Source organism: Zeus faber (genome assembly GCF_960531495.2).
Source record: "Zeus faber genome assembly, chromosome: 8".
Classification (NCBI taxonomy): domain Eukaryota; kingdom Metazoa; phylum Chordata; class Actinopteri; order Zeiformes; family Zeidae; genus Zeus; species Zeus faber.
The window spans coordinates 17476785-17488572 of record NC_137195.1 but is presented as its reverse complement, the minus strand read 5'-3'; the positions used below and the strand labels follow the sequence as shown (position 1 = coordinate 17488572).

Below are 11788 nucleotides of genomic sequence, written 5' to 3'. Positions count from 1 at the left end.
TTGTCGTTATCTGCATTAGTTTGGAAACAACCCTTTCTCGGCTCTGGGGAGGAACCCAGACAGCCCCGGGGTGCAGCCGTCCAGAACGGAGAACAGAGAGCCTTTACCGAACCCCTGGGGGCCGCCGGCGTCGGAGAATCAGGGGACGGGCACCGCGGCGTCGTCCACCCCCGCGGGGGGCAGCGCGACCAGCGCCCCCAACCCCCTGGGCCTTAGCGCCACGGGCTCCGGCAACGGTACAGGCGCCACTCGAAACACACCTGGAAAGCCGCTCATGTTATCTCTCATCGAAGCTTCCGTGGTTAGAGGACGTGTAAGCGGAGGTCCTAATCAGTAACAGCAGCGTGTGGTTTTTATTGCGGGGGAAGCGATCTGGAAGGCGCCTTCGCCTGCTGCGCTTTCATACGTTTTGCCCGCGATCCTTTTTGCGCAGGTATTTTCGGCAGCCCCGGAATGCAGAGCATGATGCAGCAGCTCATGGAGAACCCTCAGCTGATGCAGAACATGCTGTCGGCTCCGTACATGCGCAACATGATGCAGTCCATGGCGCAAAACCCAGACCTGGCGTCACAGGTGTGCATGTTTGGATGACTTGTTTGGATGAGGGGAGTTGTTCAGAACCCACATTCTCTCGTTTAGATATTGTGTCTACATTATTAATCAGTCGCCTTATCACAGTCGTTTGAGCAATCATCCCAGATCACTAATCCTATGTTTCCTTCCAAAGAGCAAGGAAGTTTTTTTTAGGATAGCAATTTTACAATCTGTGACACAAATCGAATGGGCATTATTTCAATTGTTTGGGGTTGGGGTAAAAGCAATTATTTGCAAGAGAGTTAGAGAGTTTGAGTGATGTGTGTCTTTCTTCCGTCCAGATGTTGCTGAACAATCCTCTCTTCGCTGGTAACCCCCAGCTGCAGGACCAAATGAGGAGCCAGCTTCCTCTCTTCGTTCAGCAGGTGAGCCTTTCTCAATGTGGACTTTCGACGTCGGCAGGTGCCGCGTCGTCACCGTGAGCCGGGTGTCAGCGGACCGTTTCGGGTGCAGATGCCTTGACTTTGATGCCTGTTTTAATCTTTTATATTGTAAATACTTCAAGTGAAACAGCTCTGACTCGCTTTAAGGAAGTCCCTCACCGATGCTGAGGAGATAAACTACCTGAGCCGTCTGGGAGATACGCCAGGCCCTGTGAGAGCAGCGCGAGAGCTTTACCATGATGCATGCACAACACACACACACACTTTTTCTTTTTTTCAGTCACAATACATTATAACAAAAAGCCATGCAGCCTCCTCTCCCCTCCACTGCTCTGCTGATTAATAATAGACAGCAACATACTAGAGTTACTACTACTATTGGCTTGCTGCTTTGTTTATCATGATTTAAGATTTATAAAGTCGTCATACCGCACATTGAATAACCACACCCTATTATGAATGCAAAATATAACAGTTGGTACAATATCGTAGGCATAGGCCCATTACTCAGGAGCAACCGCTCTCCCTGGCTTTCCTGCAAACTTGGCAATAATGTCTTTGTAGTCCAATGTGGCTGCAACGTCCTTCTCGATGGCAAGCCTGCGCCCTCTCTCCTGCGACACGGCGGTCTGTAAACGGTTCTTTATGAGTTTCAACTTTGAGAAACCGGGCTCCCCAGCCCGGCTGCGACGGGGACAGTCGATAGAATTTGTAGAGCAATTTCACAGCTTGGGAAGGTGACATCAATCCTCTGCAGAAAGCGCGGCGTTTCCAGCGATGTCTTGCTTCCCTCGGGCAGATGCTCCGCTTCCCTCGGGCAGATGCTCCGCTCAGAGCCTTGGCATGTGTTGGGCGATTTAGTCAAAATAGAATTTATTTCTTCACTTGTTTTGATTTACTTATGAAGTAATTACTTGAGTATTATTTGAGTTAACTAATATTATAGTCTTAATGCAGTCATTTCCTCATCAGTGCTGCTTCTTGTACTCAAGTAAGTTTGTTATTTTCATGTCTTTGTTTGTTGTTGAGCAGATGCAGAATCCTGACGCGCTCTCTGCGATGACCAACCCCAGAGCCATGCAGGCGCTCATACAGATCCAGCAGGGCCTGCAGGCCTTGCAGAGTGAAGCCCCAGGGCTCATACCCAGGTACACACATGGGGGTTGGGCCGGTGTAAACATTTTCAAACTGGTTTGATAGGAAGCCAAACCGGTATACCGAATTTTACCACTAGGTGTCACACTTGACTCAGTAGCTGCACCTGAGTTGGTGGCGGTAAAGCCCTTTTCCACTTGCATTGAAAGCCGTAAATCTATTGGCAGTGTTCCATAGCGGGAACAGGAGCCGGTGTCAATGTTCTGTCAAAGTCGTTCCGTAAATATGTAGGATATGTATGAGGGTAGTCAGACAGTAGTAAGGTGTGCAGTAGGCGTGACGAAGGCATTCAAAGCAGAGGTGGGATTGCATCAAGGATCAGGTTTGAGCCCTTTCTTATTTGCAATGGTGATGGACAGGTTAACAGATGAAATCAGGCAGGAGTCTCCGTGGACTATGATGTTCGCGGATGACATTGTTATCTGTAGCGCCGATAGGGAGCAGGTTGAGGAGAGCCTGGAGAAGTGGAGGCATTAGACAGAAGAGGAATGAAAGTCAGCAGGAGTAAGACAGAATACATTCGCCTGAATGGGGGGGAGGGTGGCGAAAAGCTGAGAATGCAAGGAGCGGAGGTGGAGAAGGCGGATGAGTTCAAGTACTTGGGGTCGACCATCCAAAGCAGCGGAGTGTCCGGGAGAGAGGTGAAGAAGAGAGTACAGGCAGGGTGCAGTGGGTGGAGAAGAGTGTCCGGAGTGATCTGTGGCAGAAGGGGTCCAGCAAGATTGAAGGGGAACGTCTACGGGACGGTAGTGAGAGCAGCCATGTTGTACGGTTTAGGGGTGGTGGCACTGACAAAAAGGCAGGTGGCTGAACTGGAGGTGGCAGAGAAGATGTCGAGATTTTCATTGGGGGTGACAAGGACGGACAGGATTAAGAATGAGTACATTAGAGGGACAGCTCAGGTTGGACAGTTTGGTGGAAAAGTGAGAGGCCAGATTGAGATGGTTTGGAGACGGGTGTAGGAGAGATGAGTCACATTGGGAGAAGGATGCTGAGGGTGGAGCTGCCAGGCAAGAGGAAAAGAGGAAGGCCAAAGAGAAGGATTTTGGATGTGGTGAGGGAGGACATGCAGGCAGTTGGTGTAAGGGAGGAAGATGATCCGCTGTGGCGACCCCTAACGGGAGCAGCCGAAAGAAGGGGGAGTGGGTTTATACAAATATTTCATAAGTTATTTGTGTTCTCGATAAGAAAACGTTTTTTTTGTTTTTTGTTTTTTTATGTTACACAATTTAACCAAAAGGGCTGTCCGGGGGGGGAACGAGAGGGAACGAGCGGGGCACATTTTGGGCACTTGTCTTCCTCTCCAACGAAACCGAAGATGTGCGTGCCAGCGATGGAGCGCCCGCGATCAGTGTGCTAGAAAATAGTTTTTATTTTATCTCATGTCTCCTAATGGAACCAAACCGTGCGTAATGGGGACACTTTCTCCGTGCCCCCGCCCCCCGCCTAACCCTCTTCGTTGCCCCCGATGAGACCCGATGCTGCGGCTTGGGCCGCTGTGCGCGGTGACTGCACAGCTCTGAACACCTGTAGAGTCCCGACGGAGCCTCTTCCAGAATAATGCGTCTGTTTGGTTTTTTTTTTTTAATGAAATGAACATAAAGCTGTCCCGGAGCAGTTCCATGTATGTGGACGTATGCACGCAACATTTATATTAGAAATAATTACTTTCTGCTGAAACACTGCATATTTTTTGAACGTTCAACATTCACAAGGTTTGAAGTTAAATCAGTGAGTCAAAATTCGACTGATTGAAGGTTTTTCTATATACAACTTAATAGTTAAACATATATTATTCATATCAATTTATCTTATTTCATCATAACATGTAGGCCTCGCCTCCAGGAAAGAGCAGTTTTTATATTGATTGTATCCATTTTTGTGTTTGTCATACTAGGGAATGGTTTATTGCTTGTGTTTAGGGAATAATACAGAAGATAAGGAACTTCAAAAATCATATGCTCAATCGCAATATTGGTCTTAAAAAAAACAAACGTAATTCGATTATTTTCCCAAATCGTTCAGCCCTAATTGTGACATATAACGTGTTAAAATTTCTGCCACGCTGCGCAAATTAGCTGGCACTCATTTAGGATAGCAATTTTGTTCAAAGCCATGTCCAAATATTTCTCCATAACTTCAAATATTAGGAAAGTAGTTATGGATTTAAAAATTGATGTTACGAGCAGCAGAAACCAACAAGTCGTTGATCTTAAATTCCCACGTGACTTGAACGCGGCATCTGCAGGAGTAACCACGGCAGAGAGTCCACCGTGGATCCTAGTGTGAATAAAACTCAGCCAGGGACCATGGTCGTGGTCACTCTGAAAACTCCAAAAGATAAGGAGGAGATCGCAATTTCGGAGAATTCTCCTGCCGCCGAGCTACCGTTTAGGTTTTGTCACGTTGATGTTAAGTAGAGTCGCGGCATCGCTCCCTGGCGCTGTGGAAAAACGCTTAGGCAATGCGCCTAATGCGTCTTATAATGGTAGGGAGAATCCTGCTGTTTATTCTGGCGTCATGTTGGTGACTTTTATGTAAACAAACACGCATGTAAACACGACGGGCAATTATTGAGGTCAGAAAAATGATTGAGGGCATGTCCGAATGTCGCACGATAAGTCGATAAAGTAATTATCGGGACAGGCCTACTCATAATGGACAGTGACAAACTGGTCATGGGGAAATAGTCATTAATTGGTCATGGACGAGTCGTAGAATTCAGATTCATTTTGGAAAATCTGAGATTTGAGATTCTCTGACACACATTTGTGTCTCCTCTGCTCTAGTGTGATTCCCGGAGGACTCCCAGTAATTCCCCCCATGGCAGGGGTAGGTGTTCCCCCTGAAACCCCTCCGGTACCTTCCCAAGCCCCAGGAACCAACCCCCCCGCGGCCACCAGCCCTTCCCAGCAGCAGCTCATGCAGCAGATGTTACAGATGTTCGCAGGCGGAGGGCCATTGGTACGTTTCATGCAGATGCTCCAACCTTGTCATGTTCCAAAATTTTCAGTGTTCAATGTCAAGTCAGTACAAATTTTATAATTGTATTCATTAAATTTGTTTTTACCGTTTACGGATATTTAATTGTTTGCTTTTAGTAATAAAACAAAATTGAAATACATGGATTAATTCAAAACAGGGATGTTTCACCTTCCCAAGGAATAAGGTTTAAATAAAGTCAATATTCAATGTGTAGAGTGAGTATGTATGTATGTATGTAAACTTAATACAAACAGATTTTAAGTAGAAAAAATAAAACTGGCATTAGAAATGTTAGAAATTAAATAGACTCCCAATATCAAGTGGTGATGACTTGAGTTTTGTTATGTTTTATTATGTTGGGTTCTTGGAAGTGGGTATGATTATATTTATATTATATATATTTTTTTCTACTTTTTACTAGTTAAGTACTATTAAATAGAATGCTAATTATTAAATGGGCATAAAGCAGTGTATAGTCTTTGTTAAATGTCATTGTGCTTCATCACGCTTTAAAAGAACTGACTCTTGATGCACAACCCTATTTCTATTTATTTTTTGCTCTCCGACGCTGAACAAACAATATCAAATTTGGCTTCAAAAGCCACATGAGCCACCTTGTTTGGTTGAATTGGGGGGAAAAAATAAAAAAAAAGTCGGTTCCATAAAAGTATCGGATTTCTGACCGCCAGCCCTCATTATTGATCTTGGTTTCCCCGTGTCTGGACCGTCTTCCCGCAGTCCCAGACCCCGGAGGTTCAGTTCCAGCAACAGTTGGACCAGCTCAGCGCCATGGGCTTCATCAACCGTGAGGCCAACCTGCAGGCGCTCATCGCCACAGGGGGGGACATCAACGCCGCCATCGAGAGACTCCTGGGCTCCCAGCCCTCGTAACTCCCAGAGCCTCCACCTCCACCTCAGTACGCTTCAGGAGCGACGGGAGAGAAACGGACATTGAGGGAGGAGAACGGACTCTTGAAGCGATGAAAGTCGAGGGCTGGAGCGGGGGATTCCCAAGTGCAAGGTTGCCTGTGCTCCTCTGAGATGGACACGATTGAATTCAAATTACTTCTAATCTCTTTGTCTGATCTGTGTATCACAGGGGAGAATTGGGGGGCAAAAATAATAAAAAAAAAAAAAAAAAAGCCGATTTCTGGGGGTGTTGGGGTCGGCCGATTGCAGTTGTTTCCTGAACGGGTCCTGTGTTTGTGCTGTGAGATGACACCACCCCGAAGGGATGCGACAACTTCCACATCCAGCCGCTGCCTATACACAATTTTTGAGGCTCAATGAGGTTACCCAGAATTAAACCTGTATAATGAGCAGATTTTAAGTGGTGAAAGATTTTTAAACAGAATGTTTGTTGGACGGCCGTTTACACATTTTCTTTCTGGAGAATCTGCTTGTTTTGACCGTCTTTTCCCTTTCCGTTATCTTTTATCTCGCCTGATCTAATGGTATTTATTGCAAGAGCTGAGACATTAACCGTGTTTTTGTATGTTTTTTTTGTTTTTTTTTTTGTTTTCTTTACCATCAACTTGAACACAGCTTGACATGTTTTGGACACTTTACATAACGCTGTCGGAATCTCTGGTTTGAACACTTATCACAGCTGCCTGACATGTCTCTTCTCTGGGGGGTGGGGGGTAATAGGTCTCTAATAGCAAGTCATCGCATAAGCCCTGCAATAACAAATATATAACTAATTATATATAGTATCAAAAACTTTATTCTAATTATATTGTGGTTGAGGCGATTGATTGAAAATGTGAAAAGTTGATGAAATGAATTAAAGTCAATTAAAGAGTGAGAAGGAGAGCTTTTACATGAACCCCGTTGAGTATTTTCACGAGAAATGAAAAAAATGCATAGCTCAGTATGTATTCCAAACGTGTCTTTAAGACCCAAGGTAATTAATTGGATGCTAATGGCATCTTATAAAATACATTGCAAGTACACTGCTTGGAAGGAAGGAAATCGGTGAAATAAAAATAAGGTATACGTCGATCAAACATCTGACTGATAACTAGTGCTATAGGAAAAGTATATAGCAGTGGTGTGTCACAGGCATGTGCAATGTCAGTATGTCATAAACAGATATAGTAAGGTTGTTCGTATAGCCGTGTGGTATATCTCAAGATTAAAGATTTTTTATTTGTCACATACATATACACACATACATATACTTTCATACATATATGCAGTGAAATGTAACGCAACGCACCCGGTGATAGCACACAATGTGTCCTAGGAAAAAAAGAAATAAAAGTAAAGAATTCCTTTCCAATAGACCGACTAACTGACTCCTAAAACGTAATACAGTAAGTTGAATACTTACAGAATAAGATAAAAATATATAGAATAAAATACAATAAAAATAAAATGGAATAGATAGAGGGAATATGCCTATGTATGTACAGATATGTGCAATTAAAGTGGCATGTGCCATGTGCCATGTGGCATTTCTACATACGCATATAATGTGGTGGAATAGCATCCGCAGAGGGAAATTGCCTCGTTACAGCAGCGAAAATAAAAACAATAGGCAATAATTATGAAGTAGCAATAAAAAAGCGTGGAACATGACAGCGGAAAAGTGATCAAAATAGAAATACGCCTACATATGACGCGTACGTTCGATTGTATACAAACAGTTAAGATGAGATAGTGCTTAAATTGGGACGAGTTTTCATTTCAAATTCGATGATTCGATTATTGATTACTGATTATTTAGGTTTTATACGGGTCTTCAGCCACACACGCAAAAACAAAACAAAAAAAGGCAGCAAAAACGAACAACTCGCTTGCCGTAGAAACCGTTTAGGCGTGACCTTTAATACGACGTTTAACCGACGACAATTCCCACAATGCACCGGTGGGACGTGTGCGAGCGGAAGCAGCCGTCAGCTGACCTGTGGGCGAGACGCCTGCGTCGGGAACCTGGAGACGGTGTCTGGTCCTTTTTTTTTTTTTTATTTGTTGTTTTATTTTAAAAAAGCGTTTAGTTCAGTGTTTGTAGCGTAAGAAAAAAATAAACCCGGTGTACGAGCTCGCTATGTTACGACCAAAGGCGTTAACGCAGGTGCTCAGCCAGGCCAATACAAACGGGGTGCAAAGTACGCTGTGAGTAAAGCCAGCTGGCGCTAGCTGTCCGCGGTTGCTGACTCGTATGTACTGTATCACTGTGCTGTCTGTCAATATGTAGTGGTATCACTATGCTAAACAGCCGCGTTTTACGCTACGAATGTGTATTTTCGTTATTAATATTTCAACGAACTACAATGAACACGCTTTCGTTTTGGAGATGACGTGGTTAGGCCACACGGCGCAGCTTGTGTACTGTTAATTCAAGATTCCGTAAGTGTCGCATACTGCAAGTACAGTGCAGTGGAGGCTGTGTAGAACAAAGTAGGTAAATAATAATAATAATAACATACTACGTGTGTGTGTATATATGTATGTATGTGTATATATATATATATATATATATATATATATGCACATGAAAACACATGTACAGGCATATGTAGAGAAGATGGAATAATGCACGAGTCAGGATTATGTTATGATTAGTGTTATTATTCCAGATTATTATTTGTGTTAGTTATTGTCAGTGAGTGGCATGTTTATTTATGTATTTCTTTATTTTCAACCCTAACCCTCCGCTGTTAGCAGGCAGTCCAGGTTGTTGCATCCAAGACAGAGTTCATCTGCAAGCGCAGTTCAAATTCTCCACCTGCAAAGCAGCTCTTTATCAATCCTCAAGAACCGCTTGCAATAACTGTGCTACGGATGCCCCGCGGGATGACGAGGGCAAAGCATTTCTGTTCTACATTTATTACCGCCACCAATCCCCCTCTTTGGAGAACGATCTTACCATGTTTGTCACAGTTTATAGTATTAGCTAAGGTGGAGATTTGTGAACCAACATGTTATTCTTTTCACTTCTCCCCCAGCTTGCTAAACAATGAAGGGTCCCTTCTGGCTTACTCTGGATACGGAGACACGGATGCCAGAGTGACAGCCGCCATCGCAAGCAACATCTGGGCAGCTTACGACAAGAATGGTCATCAAGCCTTCAACGAGGACAAACTCAAGTTCATTCTAATGGATTGTATGGTAAGTGTGTTGATTAAACCATTCCATTCTCGTAGGCTGTTGTACTACATGTGCACAACACAAGGGAGTATGATAAATATTACAAGTAAAACTTGACAGTTCACCTTCAATCAAGCACTCAATCAGCTTTTTCGTCCCCGATGGGAAATTTTTTTGGCAAGCACATTAGACATCTTGGAGCAATTTATAAATCGCAAGAACCCTCTCCATTTAACCCATCTCCACTATCTCGGTGCAGTGGGCAGACACAGCACAGCGCCCCGGGGACAGACTCCAAATCTAGAGCAAATGCCTTGCTCAAGGGCATCCGCAGGGTCGAATCCACCCAAAATACATAAAACGGCTAAGACATTACTTTCAAGGATTCAAAATAATTATTTGTCACAAAAGATCATTATAAGGTGTTATAAACATGCACTCATGCAGAGGGACTTGTAATGCACCCAGAAAGTGGCATCAGATTTAATAGTGTGGACTTCTCACGAGAGGATCAACAATAAACATTAACAAGATAACCGAAAGCCAGCACTTTTGAGATATTTCTCCCCATTATATTTGTATTTTAATCCACGACTTAATTTGAGATTGATTTGATTCATTTTTATGTTGCATCGTAACAGACAGGAAAAGGGCAGGAAGCAGGTTGGATGTTGTGTATCCATCTTCCACTGCAGACACTGAACACGGTGGACTGTGCTATGTGTGATAGATGAACACACATTCTGAGATCAGATATAACTGGTTCTAATACTGTTCAAGAGGGCAACTTTTCCTTTGTGGGAGCTGAATATGGTTTGATTAGACAACAACACCTAATGAGGCATTGTCTAGGTCAGTTGAAGATTTCCCACTACCGGGGATTTAATGGTTACTTTGTTTTATTTTTCATTTTTATTGATTTGCTTTCCGGTTAGGGATCATGTGTCTTTCACAGTTTGCAGTGCATGTGAACTGTTATGCTGCAAAGGCAGAGTGTTCAACTGCTTTCACTTTTAACAAAAGAATAGCAACCAGATTATCACTACGACCACAGCATGAAGAGTCAGAACTGACCTCGGCTGCTGAAGATATTTATTTATCAGATATTTATTTTACTGATATTTCTAGACCAACTTGGATATGTTATGTGTTCCTGAAGTCTCACCGCGCTTGGACACTTTGTGGGTTTTTGGGCTGATTCTGTGCGACGCGAGCAAAACTTAATTGGAGCTACGGTGCCTTTCCTTTGTAATCTTGTTCTCCTTTAGGAAGGCAGGGTGGCCATCACCAGGGTAGCCAATCTCCTCCTGTGCATGTACGCCAAAGAGACCGTTGGCTTCGGGATGCTGAAAGCTAAGGTGAGCGTTTTAGCACCAGGTTAGGAAGTTGGTATGAAATTGTTCCTGTGTCTGATGTTGTGCCCTAATTTTGAAAATGGCTTTTTCAAAATCTCCCCGAGTCCGACTGCCCCCTGTCCTGCTTTACATCTATTCTTATAGTACTCAATATGCTTTTAGCTCGATGGATACGTTTTCCCCGAGTTGACCATTAAAGGCAACTTTACTTGCTTGCAAAATGAGCCTTTGGGTTACAGTATGGGCATCCGGGTACGACAGTATACGTAAGAACACTCTCATAGAATTATGTGAAAATATTTCAACACTGTCATTAACTGCATTCCACAGGCCTGTTTCATAGTTTTCCTGTTTATCTCGCTGTATGTATTTGCAGGCAGAGGCACTGGTGGAATACCTGGAGGAGCCCTTAACCCAAGTGGCAGCGTCATAGCGAGTGAAGCTCTGTCGTCAGCGGTTCGTGGATGAGCTGTTTTGACGTACATGAACTGTCATGTTGTATGCGTGAGTGAGTCGGCGAGTGTGCTTGGATGTGTGTCAGCACAGAGTATTTATTCATCCATGTATACTCTTGCTTTCCAGGGTTTGTAATACAATTTGTTTTCTCATTTCCCATTCAAATTTGTTCAAAAACTCCAAACTCAAACAACAAGGTGTGTGTGTGTGTGTGTGTGTGTGTGTGTGTGTGTGTGTGTGTGTGTGTGTGTGTGTGTGTGTGTGTGTGTGTGTGTGTGTGTGTGTGTGTGTGTGTGTGTGTGTGTGTGTGTGTGTGTGTGTGTGTATCTAGCTGCTGACATTATTCCTCTCTTTCTACCAGGGCAACATATGATGCAGTAACTGCAGCTTTATCTTAGATCTGCTGTTGACTTTTCGGCAGAGTGTAGAATATTTTAAATTCTATCGGCGGACAAATTTGTATTGTGACAAAGGTGTATGATCTCTTTTGATTTATGATTTGCATAAAGAAATCAATTGAATAATTGTTTTGACGATGTATAATAAATGATTTTGGGACAGTATTCACACCATTTCAATGTGTTTGTGCTGTACCTTCGTGGCTGTGAAGTTCGTGGCATGTGTTACATGAGTGGGCACAGAGATGAGAGACTGAGATCCAGCAAGTTTTAATACGGATTCATATTAAAACTCTCAAGTGAAAATGTTTTTACTTGAGATTTGAAAAAGGATGTCAATAATCTCAAGTTTAAGATAGAACCTTCC

The 11788-nt window shown here is 43.5% G+C and overlaps 2 protein-coding genes across 2 annotated transcripts in view; both read left to right on the top strand.

Moving 5' to 3' along the window:
* ubqln4 (ubiquilin 4) overlaps positions 1-6939 on the top strand; it is an 11071-nt gene extending 4132 nt beyond the window's left edge. Inside the window, exons 6-11 of the mRNA XM_080006097.1 lie at positions 20-236; positions 434-573; positions 876-959; positions 2010-2125; positions 4922-5096; positions 5856-6939. Of these exons, the coding sequence (XP_079862223.1) occupies positions 20-236; positions 434-573; positions 876-959; positions 2010-2125; positions 4922-5096; positions 5856-6008 (885 nt within the window). The 3' untranslated portion in view covers positions 6009-6939. The remainder of the gene's footprint in view (positions 1-19; positions 237-433; positions 574-875; positions 960-2009; positions 2126-4921; positions 5097-5855) is intronic.
* Positions 6940-8025: 1086 nt separating this feature from the next.
* On the top strand, positions 8026-11586 carry lamtor2 (late endosomal/lysosomal adaptor, MAPK and MTOR activator 2). The gene is made up of 4 exons (XM_080006063.1): positions 8026-8237; positions 9071-9233; positions 10481-10570; positions 10944-11586. The coding sequence occupies exons 1-4, from the start codon at positions 8170-8172 to the stop codon at positions 10998-11000; spliced, it is 378 nt and encodes a 125-aa protein (XP_079862189.1). The 5' UTR covers positions 8026-8169; the 3' UTR covers positions 11001-11586.
* Positions 11587-11788: the final 202 nt, after the last annotated feature.